This window comes from Sciurus carolinensis, chromosome 16 (genome assembly GCF_902686445.1).
Source record: "Sciurus carolinensis chromosome 16, mSciCar1.2, whole genome shotgun sequence".
Classification (NCBI taxonomy): Eukaryota; Metazoa; Chordata; class Mammalia; order Rodentia; family Sciuridae; genus Sciurus; species Sciurus carolinensis.
In genome coordinates, this window is record NC_062228.1 from 58830661 (window position 1) to 58852289 (window position 21629).

The 21629-nt window shown below is 55.9% G+C and overlaps 1 protein-coding gene across 4 annotated transcripts in view; it reads left to right on the forward strand.

Moving 5' to 3' along the window:
- Positions 1 to 21629, forward strand: part of Myh14 (myosin heavy chain 14) — a 70774-nt gene that overhangs the window by 12626 nt on the left and 36519 nt on the right. For 3 of the 4 annotated variants that reach the window (XM_047527987.1, XM_047527986.1, XM_047527988.1), the window contains 10 exons: positions 828 to 920; positions 1492 to 1555; positions 3397 to 3495; positions 4272 to 4412; positions 13586 to 13681; positions 16035 to 16153; positions 16626 to 16778; positions 16886 to 17059; positions 17344 to 17517; positions 18403 to 18517. In XM_047527987.1, the coding sequence (XP_047383943.1) occupies positions 828 to 920; positions 1492 to 1555; positions 3397 to 3495; positions 4272 to 4412; positions 13586 to 13681; positions 16035 to 16153; positions 16626 to 16778; positions 16886 to 17059; positions 17344 to 17517; positions 18403 to 18517 (1228 nt within the window). Of the gene's footprint in view, positions 1 to 827; positions 921 to 1491; positions 1556 to 3396; positions 3496 to 4271; positions 4413 to 6336; positions 6464 to 13585; positions 13682 to 16034; positions 16154 to 16625; positions 16779 to 16885; positions 17060 to 17343; positions 17518 to 18402; positions 18518 to 21629 lie in introns of those variants that run through there. The other variant, XM_047527989.1, reaches the window with a different exon arrangement.

Genomic DNA, 21629 nt, shown 5'->3' on the forward strand with positions numbered 1-21629 from the left:
ACACTGCCTCCATGCACCCAGAGCCGAGGGCCAGGCAGGGAGCAGACTCCCGTACCGATCGCTCACATGCCAAGCCACATGCCCTTCACTTTGCCTGTATTTTTTCACTCATCAAAACTTCCACCAGCTGAGACCATTTCATCCAACTCAAGCAAGATGTAGACCGAAAAGACACACTGGGCTTCTGTTTACCGAGCACCTACTATGTGCCAGGTTCTAACAGGAGGAAAGTCCAGAGTAAGGGTCTTACCACAGAGCAGGCTTGTTGGGAAGGAAACCACCACTTCCTCAATGCTTACTATGTGCCAATGGTTTGAAGAGCTCCACGTAGATGGTGGAGACTTTTTCTTTACTTAAAAATTCTTTCAGTGACGTGGGTGCATATGCATGGCCACAACATAATCAGGCAGGGTGGCCGGCCCTTTCCTGCTCAGGCCACTTTCCTGGAGTGGCTCACACTGTTGGCAGTCTGGTGTGTGTCCTGGTGGACTTTCTCCATATGTTTACCAACCTGTATCTGTAGAAATGCGTCTTGTTTCATGGTGTGTCCGCCCTCAGCTTATTTTTGTTTATTGGGATCACCTCGTAGGTAGTCTTCTCCGACTTGCTTTTTGTGGTTTGGTTCTGTTTCCCCTTGGAAACAGTGTCTTGGAGATGCTTCCCTGTTCCCTCTGGGTGGAAGGAGCAGCAGGACCCGGGTGGGGGCTGGGGTGTGTGACCACCAGGGCCCCTCCCACCCAGACACACCGCCCTCAACTGGCTGGACACACCACCTCAGCTGGCCGCCGGGTCCCCTCTTCCTGACACACGTCTCCCACGCCTGGCAGGGGGAGCTGGAGCGGCAGCTTCTTCAGGCCAACCCCATCCTGGAAGCCTTTGGCAACGCAAAGACGGTGAAGAACGACAACTCCTCTCGTTTTGTGAGTATTGGGGACCTGCAGCTGGCATCAGGGATATGGCACTGGGCACCTAGGGTGGGCAAGACAGGTGGGCTTGTAGAAGGAAATGGGCTGGGCCTGGACCCTGGGTCTGAGGGAGGAGGCTGGGCCTGGACCCTGGGTCTGAGGGAGGAGGCTGGGCCTGGACCCCTGGGTCTGAGGGAGGAGGCTGGGCCTGGACCCCTGGGTCTGAGGGAGGAGGCTGGGCCTGGACCCCTGGGACTGAGGGAGGAGGGCTGGGCCTGGACCCCTGGGTCTGAGGGAGGAGGGCTGGGCCTGGACCCCTGGGTCTGAGGGAGGAGGGCTGGGCCTAGACCCCTGGCTCTGAGGGAGGAGGGCTGGGCCTGGACCCCTGGGTCTGAGGGAGGAGTCTGGGCCTGGACCTTCATTCTCCAGGGAATTCTTCCCTAGGAACACACAATTGGGGTGGGATTCAGGTATCAGTAGAAAGGAAGTCCGAGGCACTCCTGTTCTGGGTGGGTGTGGGGTTGGGGTCCCTTCGGTCTGAGGGGTAAAAGACCCTCTCTGAATCTCCCCATGTTGTTCCCCCCAGGGCAAGTTCATCCGCATCAACTTTGACGTTGCTGGGTACATCGTGGGCGCCAACATCGAGACCTGTATCCTCTCACAGCCTGAGGGGTCCCATGGGGACCTGGGGTGGCTGAGGAAGGTGGCCCTTTGAACATGGACAGGCACGGGAGGCAGAGCCCAGGCAGGGCCCCGCCCACACTTGCAGCACTCAGCAGGGTGCAGGTGGCTGCTGGTTCATAGGCCAGCCCACCTTGCTCCAGGGTGCTGGGTCAGGGATCCTCACACCCACCCGTTTCCAGGGATTTACTGGGGAGATCCTGGGACTCGGCTGCAGAACCCTACCGTGGTGAACCACAGTGAAGCACAATCAGGAGGGGAGACGCCTCCCGGGGCCAAGTCCAGGGAAGCCGGCAGAGCTTCCAGAATCCTCTCAGTGGAGAAGCTTGGGGTGCATTGACTCCCCAGCCTGAGGCGTGATAACCCCATGGGGTGTTGTCCAGCCTCAGAGACTTGGGGTGCAGGGTGGTTATGGGGGCTGGTCACATGGTTCTCTGCTTAGCATGAGCCAAAATCCCAGACTCCCAGTAGTTTAGTTCAAACCCCAGTGATGCACAAGATGTTTCGTCCCCCTCATCAGTTAGGAATGCCGGGGACCCTCCCCAATCCAGGTTCCCAGACACCAGCCCAGGGCCCACTTTGCAGTGGGCCTTGCTAGGAGAGGCCTCGGGCCGCCCTGTCCCGCTGCCCTGCATGGCTGGCATGCAGCCCTCAATGGAATTTCCAGGATGAGACCCCAGCCCTCCGGCAGGGCCGCCATGAAGGGAGGGGGAGCCACAGCCTTCTGGGCTCACAGCCCTGCTCTATGGCCTTGCGGCCACACCTTGGCCACACTATTTGAACATCTTCCACCTCCATTTCTCCTTCTGAAGAAGGAAAAGGAGCACAGAGCCCACCTTCGAGGGGCGTGGAGGCCTGTGAGTCAGGGCTTAGCTTGGGAGCCCACCGCATGGCGAGCACTCGAGAAAAACCCATGGTTGCCAGCCCTGAATGACTGACGAAAGTTTGCCACGTCCTCATCGACGGTAATTGGTTGACTGATAACCATGAAGCACGACTGCTAGCAACTGTTAATAACGAACCACAGCCCCCTGGGGCGGGCTCCCACCAGCTGGGGAAAGGGTTTCTGGTCAGGCCACTCAGGGCGTCAGGAACGGGGGGTCTCAGCTCCTGGGCCTGGCTGCCGCTGAGATCAGTGACAGGCATGTGGGGGCATGCTCACAGGCCTAGCACCCACTGGAGCCAGTCAGAGGGGTGCCAGGGTGGGGGCCTGTGTCACCCTAGTGTCTGCAACTGCAGCTGAACACTGGGAGGAAACTGAGGCTAGGGGTGATGGTGACCCGGGTCCCCCTTCCTCGAGGGGCCCCTGCCCATCTAACCCAAGCAGGTCAGCTCCCATCTTCAGCCACTTTTGGAAACGAGGCCTCGCGGCTTGTAGGTGATCTTGGACCAAATCTGGGCTCCATGGGCCTATGCTTTATTCTAAGGTGGCCTGCCCTTTTTAATGCCTAAACATGCCACATGACTTAGGGAGGGGCAGAGTCTAGTGGGCAGAGGGAGCTGATGGTTCCATTGTCCAGGTGGGAATACTGAGGCCAGGAGAGAGCTCTTGGCGGCAGACCTGCTCACCTGTGGCCAGTGGTGAGCCGGGCACTGTTCCTGTGCTTCCCGCCTGGCTGCTCATTTTCTCTGACAGTGGTTCATCCAGGGGTGGTGTTTTTAATCTCCTTGAGCAGATGAGGAAACTGAGGCGTGAGTGCTTAAGTGACATGCCCAAGGCCACTCACCCAGTTAGTGGCACAGTCACCGGCTGGGCCCCAGCCTCGCCTGGGCTCCCTCCTCTGCTCTGGCTCCTTGACTCCTCTCCAAGACCTGCTGGAGAAGTCGCGGGCCATCCGCCAGGCCAAGGACGAGTGCAGCTTCCACATCTTCTACCAGCTGCTCGGGGGCGCTGGGGAGCAGCTCAAGGGTCAGTGCCACCGCTGCCCTGCCCTGCCCTGCCTTGCCCAGGGAGGGTGGGAGCCACTCTGGGCGGGAGGAAGGGACAGGAGACACCCGCGAGTCTGAGCGGCCTTGGGCGGGGCCTGCGGTGCGTTCCGCTGCCTCTGTCCAGCGCTCTCCTCCTCTCGCTCCGCTCGCTGTCCCGGCACGTGGCGCCGCTGCCCAAGGCCCTGCTCCTCCGGCTGCGTGACCCGCGGCTCCTGCTCACGCTTCCGACGCCGCGGGCCAGCTGGCTGTGGCTCCTCTGCCTCTGCTCGCCCAGCCAGGGCTACCGGTGACTCCGGCTCCGCTGCCTCTTGCCTCCTGCGGGCCCTGGTGTGTGCCCTCCCTGCTCCTGCGCCCCGCCCCGGCGGCACGTGTCTCCCGCCGCCCCTTCTGCCCCTCTGGCTGCTGCTCCTGCCTCTTCTGGCGCCTCACACCCCGTAACTTGTGCTTCTTGCTCCTGCTTCCGTGTGGCCCCTCCTCACTCAGGGCCACTTTCTGTGGCTTCTGAAACCACCTGTCCTCTGGTGCTGGTCTCCACCCTCCCGTGGCCTCTGCTAACTCTCCTCCGCAGCCCCACTACACCTGCCAGGGATAGCTCCTGCCCACAAACAGGAGGCGTCTAATGTGTGCTAACACCAGCTCCTTGCCCAGGGCTTTCCAGCAAACCAGGAGGGGCAGAGGGGCGGGGCTGGTCCCAGTTGACCACACTGGACCTGAGGTGGCTGACCCTTGACCTCGTCCCCCTCCTCCTCCCTGCAGCCGACCTCCTCCTGGAGCCCTGCTCCCACTACCGCTTCCTGACCAATGGGCCGTCGTCCTCTCCCGGCCAGGAGCGGGAGCTGTTCCAGGAGACGCTGGAGTCCCTGAGGGTCCTGGGATTTGCCCCGGAGGAGATCACCTGTGAGTGAGCCCTGAACCCTGGCAAAGGCCGGGTGGCACAGGGCAACCAGGACAGGCCATTCAAGCCTTGGCTTATCTGCTGAAGCACTTATCAAGTAGGGGCACTGGGGCCACTGGGAGACCGAGGAGCAGATAAATAGGGATTTCTGTGGTCCACTAGAAGGTGATGAGTGCATGGAAAAAAACAGACCAGGGGATGGTGAGGAGGCTCAGGGAAGGTGCATGGAGATAGTGTTTGAGCAATGGCTGAGGGAGGCGAGGGGGTGACCACAGAGGAGGCTGGGGAAGAGCAGAGGAAGCAGCCTGTGCAAAGGCCCTGAGGCAGGAAAAGTGACACATTGGAGGCACTGGAACTCTTGGAGTGGATTCAGTCTAGTGAATCACAGGCAGGTGAGGATGGAGCTGCAGATGCAGGCAGGGCTTCAAATGCTGGCCTCAGGGTTGGGGCTTGTCCTGGGGCTGCTGGGGAGCCCCCGGGGGGGTTTGGGAGCAGGAACAGGATGAGGTCAGTTCTGGGAGAAGAGAGCTGCCTCAGGGGCACGTGAGGACACAAGTGGAGAAGTGGGGGCAACCCAGGACGCTGACTGGGGGTCTGCTCCAGATGGTCTGGGCCGGGGGGTGCTGGCAAAGCCCCCAGCTTTTCCTGCGAGCAGTTTGTCCTGACCGTGGCTCTTTGTGGTCATGGATTCATTTACTCCAGCTGCCGTAACATAGAAATCGAGGACCCTGTGGGGGTCTGCAGGGCAGGTTCATTTGGCTCCCTACCTCTGCCCTGGCTTCTGGTGGTCGCCAGTGATCTCAGGTGTCCCTTGGCTTGGTCTCGTCCATCTCTGCTGTTGTGTTCATGCGGGGTTCTCCAGGTGTACGTGTGTCCGTGATCCCCTTTTAAAAGGATGAGGGTCACCCCACGACCTCCTCTTAACTTAGTACATCTACAATGACCTTATTTCCAAGAAGGTCGGTTCTGGGGACCTGGGGGTTGTGTATGGGGGAGTGGACCCCGTGGACCCTGGTGTTTCCGAGGTCATGTTTGGCTGACACTGAGTCTTTCAATGGAGCCCAGGAGGAAGACCCTGAGGAGTTTTGGGGCTGAACTTGGTCTGATTCTCCTCTGGTCCCTGGCGCTGTAGGAGGGAGCTATTGTTGGGGGGAGTGGGAGTGCTGGGAATGGAGTGCCCGCTTGGCTTGGCCATCCACCCAGGCGGAACAGCCGGCCTCTTTGGGCATATTGACACAGCCCTGCCCTGCCCCGCCAGATTTTCCAGCCGGGTTGTGTAACGTCCCAGCACGCCTGTGCCCGCAGCTGGGCAGCTGGCAGACACATCCAACCTGAGCCCCATGGCAGGGGGCCTCCCAGCCCCTTCCCGCAGCTACTCCTGCCACCCCACTGTGGTGCAATGGGCACAGACAGCAGCTCTGATTTCTGTATTTCAGAAGAAAAAATTTTGGAGTACCGTGTGCCTTCCAGAGACAGCCCGAAAGGGCCAAAGGTTATCTGGGAATTCCAAGTCTCCTCCCCACCCTGGCCCTAGTTTCCCTCTGTTCTCCTTCAGAAGCACTTCAGACACATAAAAAATGACACTACAGCTGTTCCCCGGTGTCCACAGGGTCCTGGCTCCCCACTGGACGCCTGGGACTCCCCTGTAAAGTGGCACTGTGTTTGTTTGCCATCTCCAGTGCCTGGCCATGGGCTTTGAATCATCTCTAGATGCCTAGCAAAACCTAAACCTAAGGAAGTGTGCTATGCAAATAGTTGTCACATTGTGGCACTTAGGGGTGAAGGACAGGGAGAGTCTGTATGTGTTCAGTACAGGTGCGACATTTTCTCATGTTTGATCACAGATGCACAGATGTGGAGCCCAGCGACACAAGGGCCACTGGCCTGTCTTTCTGTGGGGGAGGCGATTTCTGCCCCAGGCTAATGTTAGCAGTGCGGGTAATGAAAACAGGATGCTGCTGCTCTTCTGGTTTTAAAGTTGGTTGTTCTAGGAGGGCGCCTGGCTCCCTGGCCTCCCACCGGTCCCCAGGACTTTCAGATGCGGTGACTACAGGTTAGTCTCTGCCGTGGGCTGGCCCAGCTCGGTCGGGGCCATGGCACCCGGTGGCAGGGGCTCCTCCCTGTGTGTTTGGGGCTGGGTTCTGCTTCCGTGCATGAAGGTGGACCTCAGACCTTTTCGTAGCCTTGTGACATCTCATGGTAGATGAATGATGATTCTTTCAGCCAGTCCGTGGTAGGCAGAACCCGGGGCATTTCCCTTCCGTTGCTATTGGAGTAACAGGTGAAGTCGGAAATCGGCCGTGCAGTCTTGTGGAGTAGGTCTTTTGTCCCGTGCGAGATCTGTAAGATCAGTTCTTAGAGGTGAAGTGTGAGGTCCAAGAGGACAGGGGAGGTCTTGTTTTTATCTGGCTTAATTTTTCTTTTTGGCAGTATTGGGGATTGAACCCAGGGGTGCTTTGCCCCTGAATCCTTATCTGCTTTTTATTTTGAGACAACCTCTGGCTAAGTTGCTGAGGCTGGCCTTGAACTTGTGATCCCCCCAAGTTGCTGGGATCCTAGGTGTGCACCACTTCATCTGGCTTTATTTGAGATACAGCTTATCTCTCTAAAGGGTACAACTTAGTGGCTTTAGCAGTCACAGCCTTGTGTGTCTATCACTGATCATCCTGGAACATTTTCAGCAGCCTGAGAAGACATTTCGTCCCCTTGCCGACTCCCCAGGTTCCTGCCCTGCCCCCATCAGCCACAGACCCACTTCCTGTCTCTGGATTTGCCTGCGTTGAGCATCCGTGTAAATGAAACGGTGCCACTAGTGGCCCTTGTCTGGCTTCTTTCACGCAGTGTGGTGTGTTCGAGGCTCTGGTGCCTTCGCCTGTGTCCTGCCTCGATTCCTCCTTTTTGCTGATTAATTTAGACTTTTATCTTTTTATTATGGAAAATGTCAGGCAGGTACGCAGGCAGAGAGCAGGGAATGAACCTGTCACCTGCCCAGGGTTGTAACTCGTGGCCTCTCGTGTTCCATCCCGGCCCTGCCCCGCTCCCAGCTCAGTGAGTGTTTTGCTTTCACTGTAGGGAAGCTACTTTGTCGCCATCCATACCAAGGTGCTAGTTTTTGGTTACGCCAAGAGTGCCTCTTGCCCCACATCCGTGCCAGCAACCACGGTGGTGAGCCATTTTGCTTTTGCCCGTGTGGCTGACAGATGGAATCGTATTACAGCTTTATTTTGTGCTTCACTTGTGAGGAGTGCAGCCAGTCACCTTTTGATAGACTTTGCTTCTGATAGAGAAAAAAGACAGAGGGTCAGCGAAGTGGGCTCACCTTAATTCAAGAGGAGGCAGAGCTGTGGTGGAATCCAAAGTCAGGCCATGATCCATTTGCAGAGAAGATGGATACCTCAGTGTCATCCATGGGTGCAAAGTACTTGGGGTCAATCAAGCAGGGTCCCCTTTGCCCTGCATCACATCCTGTCTTTACCTGCCAGTCCTCAGCACCATGTACGCCAGGCCCCGAGGTTGACCTTGGGACCTAGGGAGCCATGGCAGCCTCTCACATGAGCCAGGCTCATTGTCACCAGCCCCTGGCATCCCCAGCCAGGGCTTGTGTGTGCTCAGCAGCTCTGAAGTCCTCGCCACGTCCTCAGGGCATCACCCTGGCCAAGCCGTTGACAAAAACGCAGGTTCCTGAAGGGACCTCACAGGTCATTTTCAAGGCCACGGGGAAGCAAGTCAGGACGGGAGTGAGCATCTTGTTCCTCAGGCCAGATGTTCCGGGTCTGGAGGGCACGTCCTTATTTCCCTTTCGAGATGCATTCTGAGAAGAGGTATTACTGGGGTGGAGCGATACCGGGTCTGGGGCGTGCTTTAAAATATTCCTGCAAAAATAATCACAGAGACCCAGAAAGAGGAATTGGGGGCGGGGATGGCAGAGTGAGAAAACCAGGATTCGAGTCCCGAGGCAGAATCAGAGGATCTTCCTGGATGTTCCCATGGAGAGAAGTTAAATGAACAGGCACACATGGGGCTGGTTCCTGGAGCTGCCCCCCAAGAGCATCCAGGGAGAGTGGAGTGTGGCTGTGCGTCTTCCTTCAGGTGACTTTGTCCAGTGCCTGAGCGATGTTGCCCTAATACTTATAGAATCACCCCAGATGGGTGATTCCCAAGTTAGCTCCTGGGGAAGTTGACAGGCCTGGCTCTAGGGCCACAAACAGGTTTTCTGGCTCACTTAAATTTTGGGATGTGCCAGGTTCAACAGCTTCCCCAGGAGCTTTTTGAACCTTTACTGTGCTACCCCAGGAGGTGACAGAAAGCTGGACTATTCTGCAGTTATGACTGTGGAACCCTTTCTCAAGGTTGGGGTTCCGTGGGACCACTTTGAGAAACACACCCCCGGCTCAGACCTTGGCGATGCTGGGCGGGCATGCGAGTCCCAGGCAGGCCTTGCCTCAGAGGAGCATCCAGTCTGGGAGGGGACAGAGGTGGAAAGTGGGAGCCGCCGTCCAGGGGGCCCGAGTGCTGTGATGGGGGTGGCCCAGGCTCTGGGAGGCACCCACGCGTGACAGAGGGCACATGCTGGCCCAGGGCAGTGTCTGTCTCCTTGCCAACCTGCCGATCTGCGTCATGCTCTCGTCCATTCTCGCATTGGCTGATTTGTGATTGACTCACGCTGCCGGAGCCTCCCGGGAGCTGGGGCCTGTGCTGGGCCTGCTGGGGGAGCAGGGGCATCTGACCAGCCCCGTGCCCGACCCTCTAACTCCCAGGAGCACAGAGGTGGTGTCGCGTCACTCAGGGGCTCCTGCCCGGGCCCTTCTTAGGCGTGGTGGCTGATGCTCATGGTCTTTCCTGGGGGTGCCGGTTCACCCCCATTCTGCACCCAGGAGGATCAAGGCCCAGGGGAGGGAAGAGGGGTCCAGGGCTTGGACTCTCAGCCCCAGCGCCCCGCCCCCCGTGAGCTTGAACAAGCGACGATTGTCAGTCATCTTTCCTGGCCTCAGTTTCCTCATCTGAGAAGCGGGACTGTGACTTCTTTCTCTCCTGAGTCATTTGGATTTGGGGATGCCGATTGTTCCAGACATCCCCACACACCTAATTTTGCTGGGCGAGATTGCAGGCACTGGGAGCTCACCTGCTGTCACACCTGCATCAGGTCTTCAGGTGGAACAGTGTGGAGCTGGAGGATGACTCCGTCCTTGCTGCCTGTGCCCCTGCCCCAGGGGTGTCCCCTTGGAGGACTCCATTTTCCCATCCATAAAGTGGAAATGGTGACAGACCCCAGATCACGGGGCCGGCCACTGGCCGTGTGTCGTGTGGGAACTGTGCTATAAACTGTGTTTAATTTCACATAATTTGAATTTAGTTTCGATTTAAATGTGGCCAGTGCTGCCAGCCTGGAGGGTGCAGGTCTGAAGGAGCCACCTCTGTGCCCGTTGCACACAGGAGGACACAGGCCTTGTGTCTGTCCTTCCTGCAGACCTGGGTCTCTGCCCCCAGGCTGGCTGAGACCAGAGCCCACGCTCGGCCCCTGCCTGGCCCCAGTGTCCCCCTCGGCCCCCTTGCAGGCTGGTTCCCTCAGAAGTGGCCCTGGGAGTCCCTCCAAGGAGGCAGGGCTGTCTCATCCTGTCCCTCTTCCTGTGCAGTCAGGAGCCTGCTGGCCTGTCGCTGCCGCAGGAGCCACTGGATATGCCAGCCCTGGGTTCTTAAACGCCTCCACCCAGGAGAGACCTGGGGCTGGGACTGGACGGGAGGCGGCCTGGCCCTCTAAAACCTCTTCGCATTCCTGGGCCCCATCTCCGAGTGGGCAGCTGGAGACCACTGAGCCCAGCCCCTCCCACAGCCCGGGAGGCCACCCAGCAGACTGCATGGTCATCGTCATCCCCATTTAGTGAGCTCTCTGCGGTGTCATTGATCTGTTGATTCATTAGGCTCAGGGTGGACTTGGCCAGAAATCTGCAGACAGACGGAGCCCTGCCCTGTGGGGCGTTCAGATCAGCAGGGGGGCCCAGCATGGAAGCACCCAGATGAGTTGAAACTGGGCCGGTGGGAGGGTGGAGGGTGCCGGCATCTGGCCCACCAGGGGCAGCGCTTGGCGGGGTCCTGTGCTTGGGCAGAAAAAACCAGGTGCAGAGGGTGCAGGGATGGCGTCTAGCTGGCGGCAGCTGCCTGGGCAAAGGCCCAGGGGCAGGAGTGAGTGTGTCGGGGGAGCCGGGAGGAGGCTGCCTGGCTGGTAGAGCTGGAACAGGGACAGTGGGCCCGAGGGGCCAGGAGGGCTGGGAACAGGGTGCCACAGACCCTGGCACTGGTGCAGACGGGACCCCAGAAACAATGGGGGCCGCGGAAAGAACTGTCCCCCCACTTGTGAAAACGCTTATAGAGTGCTTACTGAATACAGAGGGCAGTTGGAGCGTAGATAGTAAGCAGGGAAGGACGTTCCCACAAGGAGTCAGGGCTAAGTGGCAACGCAGAAGAAAAGCTTCGTGTGTTTCGCACCCTTGGACGTGTGCCCCGCAGACTTCACCAGGACCTCCTGCCGTTCACAAAGTGCACCAGGAGAGGTTCGGTGGTCCTCGGGGTGCTCGAGAGGTTGCGGCCGTTGCTACTCTCCAGCTGGCTCCCTCCGGAAGCCCAGCCCTTTTTTAGCAGCGACTTCTTTCTTGTGTTTGGACACGCCCTGCATTTCACAAGGTGCAGATTCACTGAAGTGCGGGCGAGGTGCCCCTCGGCCCTGTGTTAGCTTCACAAGTGCCAACACAGTGGCTGGAGCCACACACACGGCGCCAGACGGTCCAGGCGGCCAGAGGTCCACAGTCTCAGGGGCCTGAAGTCAGGGGTGGCAGGGCTGGTCCTCCGGCAGGCTCCAGGAGGGGACCCTGCACTTTCCAGCTTCCAGAAGCCCCGCTCTTCTGCTTGTGGCCCCATCCTCAGTCTTCAAAGCCTGTGTGGCTCCACCCCTGCTCACATGCCTCCCCCTTGCCAGGACCCTGCTGATGGCACTTAGGGCCACCAGGTAACTCGAGGTCACCTCCCCATCTCAAGAGCCCTTGTTTAACCCCATGTGCAAAGTCCCGTTTGACATGTGAAGCCCTGGGGATCAGGACATGGACCCCGATGGGGCTGTCATCGGGCCATCCGAGGATGTCAGTCAGGGTGCGTTCTGTCCCTCGGCCAGGCTGCAGGAGCAGCATCAGGAAATCAGTGCTGGCCAGGGCTGATATCTGTCCTCAGACCTGAGGCCGGGGTCCCAGTCCAGATCACCTTCAGGATCCTATCTCTGAGCAGAGCCTTCAGCCTGGACCTGTCCCTTATCACGCGTGACCCTGGCACTTCTGAAGAGGAGACTGGTTGCTTGATCTCACTGTGGGTCCGTTTCCACAGGGTTAGATGCCAGTTTTGCGGTTTTGGCAGGAGTGTTCCAGAAGGCACGCCAGCCCCCTCCCCTCTGCCCACGGGCTCCTCTTCCAAGCCAGCTTCGTGCTGGGCGCAACCCACGAAAAAGCACGAGGTCCCCAGCGTCCAGCCCTGGGGGCTTTCACAAGGGCGTGCCGCTGTGGAAGCCCTCCTCCAAGCCCCCCTGGAGTCCCTTCCCAGCCCAGCACCCTTAGTGCACCGCTCCTCCTGCTGCCAGCAGTGTGGGGCTGCGCCCCTGTTCTTGGACTTGGTGCAAATGAAACCAGTGCCTCTGCGCGTCTCCGTCAGAATAAACCGATGAGGTAGCTTCTCGCCTGCGTTGATCCGTAGCCTTTCCACGAACGCAACAAGTGCAGACACAGCCTGCATGGCACGTCACCGCCTCAGTACCCAGCCCTGTTGTTGAAGGATGTAAGAATGTTCTGGAAGGACGACCAGATCTTGATAAAGTTCTCAGCCAAGCACAGGCTTCCCTGGGATTGCAAAAGTGGCTGCCTCCCGGAAAGTCCACTGTTGGTTTAAAACCAAGCCCAGAACGCTTTTGTGTTTATATGCAAAACAGTTGCAAATTATAGTCTCAGGAAATCACAAACCTTTATATCGTGACCTCAGATGTCCCATGGGACATTTAGAAGTCATCCAGGGTGGGGACAGTTCTTTGTCATGCAGGATGCCTGCATCTGGACATCAATCCCGACACCAGGACACCCTCCCACTGCAGGCCCCCCCACCTACTCTAGGAGACAGCAGGGCCCCCAGCCAAAGGGCCCCTAGAACTGCAGGAGGAGCCAGTACAACCCCTCCTCCTCACTTGCCGCTTCCTCTGCAAACCCACCTGCTCACCAGATTCACTCATAACACCCAAATCCACACTCCTGCTGTTTTGTGGGCATTTGCTGTCGGGTGGCAACAGGACAGAGTTTGTGTCAAAGCACAGTCAACTCCAGAGATGTGCGGCGCCGCCGCGGTCTTGCTTGTCGGTAAACCATTGCCCTTTCAAGGTATATTTAGTAGCACGTCTTCACGTGTTTCTGCTTTTTTGTTGGTGATTTCACTGTCTAAAAATGTCCCTCGAGCACGGTGCTGAAGTGCCATCTAGCGTTCTAAGAGCCGGGAGGCTGCGATGAGCCTCGCCGTGAATGCCAAGTCTGATGAACTTCATCCGCGTGTGCATCACAGCTCTGTGCGCCAGGAGCTCAGGGTGCCCAGGTCTGCAAGGTACTATATTAAATAAGGTGTCTTTAAGAGAAACGCACGAAACGTGAGGTGATTTATTGATCGATTGAGGAAAACGTTGTGAACAGAGAGGCCCAAAAGAAAGACCCGGTATTTCACCAGAAGTTTCAGCTCATGTCCTCATATTCACGAATTCGGTGCTCGCGGTGACTACAGACCGTAACTAGTGCGAGTCTTAAAATTTGACGGTACTTTGTTTTCTCCCGTTTCTCCATCGATACCTTGTTCTGCACCTGGTATTTTTCTCCCAGTGTTTTGGAAACCTCTCCCTAGCCCTGTAGACCATGCCATTCATTTCTGTGGGACGGACCACAGGGCTAAGAGAACAGACCCTGAATGCTGATAAAACAAACCAGGGACATAAACTCAGCCGGCATGCTTGATCCCTTCGCGTTTTTAAAGTCCTGTCCAGGGTCACAGACGGGTCTTTAGTTGAGGGGTGGTGGTATGATTCGCCTTAGGGTTTCCAAATTCAGTTTTCAAGGGGCCGATTCATGCGGCACTTGGGGTTGGGTGACTTCTGGTTTCCCGCCCACAGCTATGCTGCGGATGGTCTCCGCCGTCCTCCAGTTTGGCAACATCGTTCTCAAGTCGGAGCGGAACACCGACCAGGCCACCATGCCCGACAACACAGGTACTGCCACCGCGAGCTCTGCCCACCAGGGTGCCTTCCCCAGCCTTCCCCCAGGGACCGCTGGGTTTGGGCCCCTGGGGGTCTTTGCCAAAGTTCCATCTAGCTCCTGTTCTCACTGGAAAAAGCTTGATCTCTGCTGAACCTTTCAGCAGCCCCAGCAGGACAAGGATGGATCAGCAGGGCGCCCTGCCCACCAGCCCCTCTGAGAGAACCACCCATAGCATTTGGCAGATCTCCTCCAGGCCTCTGTCCTCTGCTTATATGTCCTTTTTTCCTTTTTTTTTTTTTTTTTTTCCTTTTCAAAAGCAGAATTATAGTCAATATGTCTTTTGTTCACCAAACTGAAAATATCTGTGCTTCTTTATTATTAGATACTAATACAAGCTGAAAGGAGAAACACCTGAGGAGAGAGAGGAAGAGAGAAAATTGCCTACAATCATCTCTCTCTCTCTTTGAGCTTTGCTGTATATCTGTACCAGTGTGACTGTAGATTGTCACAGAAATACAGTCATACTTCTGCCCTGGTTATAAAGTCCTATGGGCTCATTTTCAAAAGCCGCACAGCCCAGAGCTTCTGAGGAGGCAGGGTGGCCCCCACCATGCTGTGGACACAACAGTACCAGTGTTGCTTGGGTTCTGTTCACGAGCCCAGCAGGGGTGCCATGCACATGCAGATTTTTGCTTTTTAAAATTGGAGTCAGACCTCACAAACTATCTTGAAACCTGCTTTTTCCTATTAGTGCATTGGGACAACTTTTGAGGTTGCTAACTAGGCAGAGAATTCTTAATCTGGGGTCTGCGGGTGGGGCTGTACCTCTGTCACTGGTCCCCTTTGAAATCTGTGAATTTTGCTTTCTACATTTGCAAACAAATCAGAGAAGCACTCTTAAGGCTTGGGCAGATGCAGGGCCCACAAGGCTGGGGACCCATGGCTGCGTAGTACTCCACGGCCTACTACTTTAGCTCTGAAATGCCTTGCGTGGAATGCAAAGAGACCCAGCAGAATCAAGGCTCAGCGAAGAGCTCAGGCTTAGTACGTGAGGCACTGAGTTCTATCCCCAGCATGTTAAAAAAAAAAAAAAAAAAAAAAAAAAAAAAAAAAGAATTAGAAACTGCAGTCGCATGCCCACACAGGAGAGATTTAAATCCTCCTATTCTCACCTCTCAGACGTAATTGCCATTGACATTTTGATGCCATTTCCTTCCGGGCGTTTTTCTTTAATTCTGGAGCTGAGCCTGTGTAGTGACTGTTCCCCATCATGGAAATGACAGAGGCCTGAAGACATTTCTGCATCACAGGTTTAACTCGGAAGGAGAAACTCCTCTCCCACGCTGCCTCACCCTTCTCCTGCTGGACACTGCTGTTCAGGCATTTATCCATGCTGTTTTTTACCTATAAAAACAAGACGGACATTGCATGATACTTTTAATGTATTTTAGGTAAATTTAGAATTAATTGAAAATTTCAACATATTACACATTTTGTTCTAGTTCATAAACCATCTCCCAACATAACCCCCCCATTCTTTTCTTTCTTTTTCTTTTTTTAAAATATCTTTTGTTGTAGGTGGACACGATACCTTTATTTTATTTATTTATTTTTATGTGGTGCTGAGAATCGAACCCAGTGCCTCACACGTGCTAGGCAAGCGCTCTACCACTGAGCCACAACCCCAGCCCCCATTATTTTCTTGGTAAAACACATTTGAAAATGAAAAGGACTTATTATTTTTTTGGCAGTTCTGGGGATTGAACCCAGGGGTGTACTGCCACTGAGCCACATCCTCAGCTCTTTTTACTTTGAGACAGGGTTTACTTTTTACTTTGAGACAGGGTTTCCCTAAGTTGCTGAGGCTGGCCTCAAACTTGCGGTCCTCCTGCCTCAGCCTCCTGAGACGCTGTAATCACAGGCGTGCACCCCTGCACCTGGCTTAAAAAGGAATTATTTATAAATGTAGTGTTTCTGCTGACATCAAAGGGTTCCACTCCCTGCTCCTCCTTTCCAACCCCAGTCTTTGGGTTGTTCACTGGTTCTCCGTTATGAACAAGGGCGTGATGAGCAGCGGAGTCTTTTTTTTTTTTTTTAACTTTGTTATAACTTCATTTCATTTATTAATTTATGTGTGTTGCTGAGGGCCTCACACGTGCTAGGCAAGCGCTCTGCCACTGAGCCCCAGCCCCAGCCCCAGCCTCACGTCCAGGGTCTTTTTGCCGGGTTGTTAATTTTCTGGCTCCTCCAGTGATTGGACACACTTAGCACCGAGCCCGCCCCGAAGGAGGCCCCGCCCTCCGCCCCGCCCCTCGCCTCCCCGAGGCCGGGCGGGGCCGACGGGTCTCCCTTCTCTCTCCTCAGCTGCACAGAAGCTCTGCCGCCTCCTGGGGCTGGGAGTGACGGACTTCTCCCGCGCCCTGCTCACACCCCGCATCAAAGTGGGCCGAGATTATGTGCAGAAGGCCCAGAGCAAGGAACAGGTAGGCGGGCTGGCCTGAGGGCCCCAGCGGGGCAGGACCAGGAGCTGGGAAGTGCTACCGACCCGCTCCACTGTTGGCTGGGGCCCTTCCATCAGCCCCCGCTTCAGATGAAGGAACTGAGGCACAGAGAGGTTTATTTTCATGTCTGAAGTCACACAGCCTTTAAGTGGCGGAGCTGGGATTGCAGCCTGCTGTAGGCTCCCGAGTTCGGGCTCAACCCCGCTGTAGAAACCGGCTTGAGGCGACTGGAGGCGCGGCAGGACTGGGAGCTGGGCTGCTGGGCGACTTGGCGCCGCCTCACACCAGCAGGGCTTCTTTCATGGGGGGCTTTCTGGGGGTGTCCTAACCTGGGAGCTACCAGGTGCAGCTCGCGGGTCAGGACTCAGGCCCTCCCCCGCCTCAGCCCAACCACGGTCTCCTCGCCCGGGGGTGCGGGGGCTCACGGTGCGGCGGGCTGTCGGTCTGTCCGCAGGCCGACTTCGCGCTGGAGGCCCTGGCCAAGGCCACCTACGAGCGCCTCTTCCGCTGGCTGGTGCTGCGCCTCAACCGCGCGTTGGACCGCAGCCCCCGCCAGGGCGCCTCGTTCCTGGGCATCCTGGACATCGCCGGCTTCGAGATCTTCCAGGTCTGTGGTTCGCGCTGGCTGCGCTCCGCCCCTCCTCTCCGGGCCCCTGCCCACCCCGTGCCCTCTCTCTCGGCGCGTCCGTCCCGCTCATGGGTCCCTCCCCGCAGCTCAACTCCTTCGAGCAGCTGTGCATCAACTACACCAACGAGAAGCTGCAGCAGCTGTTCAACCACACCATGTTCGTGCTGGAGCAGGAGGAGTACCAGCGCGAGGGCATCCCCTGGACCTTCCTCGACTTCGGCCTCGACCTCCAACCCTGCATCGACCTCATCGAGCGCCCGGTGAGCCGCGGCCAGCTGCGCCTTCCGCATCCGCGGGCCCTGGCCCCGCTCCTGGGCCCGCAGCGACCCCTTCTGCTCAATGGGGACGTGTCCACGTCTGCTTCTTAGTACCTGCGACCAGGAGGCTCTAGGGACCTGGAATGCCCTGCCACAGGGCCTTGGCACTGCGTTAATGAATGGCTGACCATTGTCCTCACATCTGGTTGTAGGACTAAAAATCAGCAGCAACCTAAGTGGCCAATATTTGGGGCTCTATCTTACTCTCCCCTCCTGTCCATGGTCAGGCCAACCCCCCTGGACTCCTGGCCCTGCTGGACGAGGAGTGCTGGTTCCCCAAGGCCACGGACAAGTCATTTGTGGAGAAGGTAGCCCAGGAGCAGGGTGGCCACCCCAAGTTCCAGCGTCCCAGGCACCTGCGGGATCAGGCCGACTTCAGTGTCCTGCACTATGCAGGCAAGGTAAAGGACTGGGGACAACCTTGGGACCAGTGGGCAGGAGTGGGGACCAGGCCATCTCCACTTGGCTACAGATGTGAAAAGGATGCAGAGACCACCTGATTTCTAGTCACAAACAAGATAGGGGCCAAGAAGCCTAAGAAGAAGCCAGGACTCCAGTGAAGTCAGCAAAACACTTCCTCCAGGAGGGGTGTTTGCAGGGCTTTGAGGGGTGGGTAGGAGTTCACCAGAAGAACTGTGTGCATTTTTTCAGTCATTCAGCAAACCCATGCAAAGGCCTTGTGTGTGCACAGCTCTGTACTGAGCAAAGCCGGGGACATAAGTTGAGTGTGCTTTCTGTCCTCATGAACTTCCTTATCAGGAGAGGTGAATACAGGCTACCAGGATGTAAGGGGGCAGCTGCTGCTTGGAAGCCCAGGAGAGGAAGGCCTGGAAAGCTTCTGCCAGAATGCACCCCACCTGAATTGAACTCCAGCGTCAGCGATGTTTTCTGTAAAGGGCTACATAGCAATAGTGTCAGCTTTGTGGGCTGATGACCTGTGTCGCAACAACAGTTTTGTTGTAGCATGAAAGAAGCCACCACTGATACAAAAGAACGCTGTATTCCAATAAAACTTCCATACAAAGAGGTCGCAGGCTGGACGCGGCCTGTGGGCTTGTAGGAGAGTCACAGGCAGCCAATGGAGGAACGCAGGAGGGTGGAACGGGCCCTACAGCCCCAGGGCACAGGCAGGCGGGGCAGGGAGGTGTGAGGGGTGGTGCAGGGGGTGCTGTTCCCACTGTGGACACCAGGCGGCGCCCATGCTCTGGTCCTTGTGGGCGACTTGGGGCCCAACTTCTGGGGAGCTGCTGAGCCACGAGCCACCCGCCTCTGTCTGGCTTCACCAGGTGGACTACAAGGCCAACGAGTGGCTGATGAAGAACATGGACCCGCTGAACGACAATGTCGCAGCCTTGCTTCACCAGAGCACTGACCGGCTCACGGCCGAGATCTGGAAAGACGGTGAGGACTGCCTTCCCAGGGCCTGTCCCTGGGCGCCTGCACATCCTTCTCCCAGCCCACAGGGTGGCCACCTTGATGAGGAAGCAGTGTCTGAACCAGAGCTCTCTGCTCAGACCCAGAACCCACGGCTCAGATAGGGTTTCCAGTTAGTGACAGATGGATGTGTGGATTGGGCGATATCTTCAACCAGCATCCATTCAAGGGTAAAATACTCCCCTTCATCAGAAGCTAACACAGGGATGTCTACTATTGATTGATCTGATGTCAGTCACTGATTTTAGCACACTAGCCTATGTGATCAGATCAGAAAAAGAAATAGGCACAGCCATCCCTCAGCATTCACTAGGACTTGGTTCCAGCAGCCCCCTCCAGAACCAAAGTGACTGTTCAAGTCCTTTACACACAATGGGTTATTATTTGCAAATAACCTGCACACATCTTCCCATGTACTTAAATCATCTCTAGATTACTTATAATACCTAAGACACTGTAAATGATGTACAAATGGCTACTACACTGTATTCTTTAGAGAATAATGACACCCCCCCCAAAAAAAGAACAAGTTGTAAATATTGAGTAGAGATGCGGGAGGCTTTTCTGAATATTTTCAATCCATGGATTGTTGAGTCCATGAAGGCCGAACCTGCAGATATGGAGAGCAAGCTGTTTATAGATATCCTAACCAGAGAGAGGAGCGTATTTGTAGATAAATTTGTAAGCATATGTAGGAATACTTTAGACATATGTTTCCTAAAATACTTAAAGAGATTCTACTAAAAAGGAATTAATAACAACAAGAGAACCCAGGTCTTTGCTCTTTGCTTGATTACAAAGTCCCCCGCCATCCCCCAAGGAGGAGCAGAGGAACCCCAGGCTGAGACATGGTTTGCGAGGGCTTTCCTGCACCAACAAGGAAAGCGCTTGGCCATCCGTGTGCTTGTGGTCATCATCAGCAACATCTGGTGCCTTCATGGCAGGATCCTGACCTTCACTAAGTCTTTTGTCTGCTGTCCTTATCCTGAGGACAGGTTTGAGAAATGATTTTATAAAATGGCAGAAGCAGCATTTTGATTTTTCCTGGTTTCAGGTTTCCAGCATTTGTCAGTTTGCCTTAACCTTTTATTGATCTGAAAGTGTAGCTGTAGAAATACCAGCCTGTGTGATTAGGCAAGAAAACAAAATGCACAAGATAAGTTGCTTCTGGAGCTAAAGAGTATGCGATGCCTTGACCTTGTGAGCTGATGTCACCCAGAGGAATCTGATTTTTGTGCCTCACTTTGTTCACACCAGAGATTGAAAAGCAGTGTTTGATATCAGTAACAGAACACAGTCTGCTATGGAAACCCTGCTCCTCTTTAAAATGGGTGTCCCCCTCATGGACACACAAATCCCCCCCGGGGATCCCACATTTTCCACATCCTGTGTGTGCCTGGCTCATGACAGAAAGCGGAGGCTGCAAAGCTTCCTGAACCCAGGCTGGGACCTGGCATGGTCTCACTTCCTCCAGGTTCTAAAAGACTACCTAGGAGGCCAGTCCAGACTTGAAGTGCTGCAAGGCACAGGCAAGGGAATGAACGTGAGGGAGGGAGGGACCTGGGGACACGGGCATTCATCTCTACTATAGCCGCCTTGCGCACAGAATTGGGCGCCCTGCATCCTGGCCACCCAGGGGCGAGGCAGATGAGGTAGCTGTCCTCTGAACTGATATGTGTGCTGGGAGCATCAGGTGAGTTCTGGAGTTTCCCGGAGGCCCAGGGAAAAGGGAGACTATTAAGAGCAGATAGGGACTTGGCCTCGGGAGGAAGGGGTCTTCACTTGGGCTCAATTCCCACGGAGGACATTCATCCCGTCGGCCAACACCGATGCCCTCAGTGGGTAGATACAAAGATGAACAGGACTCGACAAGCTCATGGCCAGCACCAGGTGCCCACTTGCCCGACTCTGTGCTGCTGACTAACGAGCCTCTCCTCTCTTTCTTCATGCCACCTCTCCCTCCATGCATCTCTCCACCCTCTCTGCCATCTCCCCTACCCTCGCATCTGCTCTCACTCCCCAGAACACGGGGGCCTCCAGCAGTTCTCCTTCCTTGGCTCCTTCCCCCCACCACCCCCAGGACCTGCAGGGAGGCGCAGCTCTGACACTTCTCCGCCAGGGGGTGGGTGTCCCTGCGCATCGACGGGTGAGGCTGCTGGACAAGGAGGGTGGACTGTTGGGCTGGGAACCTGGCTTTGAGCCTCCATCCGCTCTCCTGTCTACTGGAGGTGTCTCTCCGCCCTGGCCCTCTATGCCGGCCCGCTCAGCTGTGTCCAGTGCTGACAGTGGCAGAGCCTTCGAACTAACCCTTGTGGGCAAGTGTGGTAACAATAGCTGTTTCTTTTTTCCTTTAATTTTTAATTTTTTGTTCTTTTAGCTGTTTCTTGAGCACTTACTATGTGCTGTTCATGATATGAAGCCCTCTTATAATCAGCCCCTATAATCCTCCCAGTGAGGTAGATATTAGTACTATTATCCCCATTATGCAGATGAGGAAACTGAAGCACAGCGAGGTTAAGAAACTTGCCCGAAGTCACACAGCCACTTAGTGGCAGGACTGGGTCGAACACAGAACCTTGTTCTTCCCTATGCTCTAAGCATTTAATAAATGATAGTTACCATTTTGGAAATGACTGAAGGTGCGAGAGTCGGGCAAGAGAGTTGAACTCCGGGAGGAACGGGTCATATTCGAGGCCTTACTACACGCCAGGCCCAGCCACGGCTGGATTATCCAGTTGACCACTGATGGCTTTTAGGTGGGCTGAGTTTCTCAGGACATCAGATTCTGCCCAGCTGCAGGTTCTAAGAACCCCACGTGAGTCAGTACACGGAACTTGAGACGACAAGGAAGGAAGGGGGGGGGGTTGTTACTAGCTGAAGTGGCCCCACCAAGTGGCAATAGAGAGCACATAGTCATGTGAAATCGAGCCTTTCTAGAAAAACGGATTAAAGGGGAACATTGCACCCTGACGCAGGGGTCCCGCATGAGAACAAGGCCTTATCACATTTTCAAGGTGGCGCTGTTCCCGGCTCCTAAGATGCAACTGCACTGGGGTTGCTATCGCCATTTCCCTCTCTG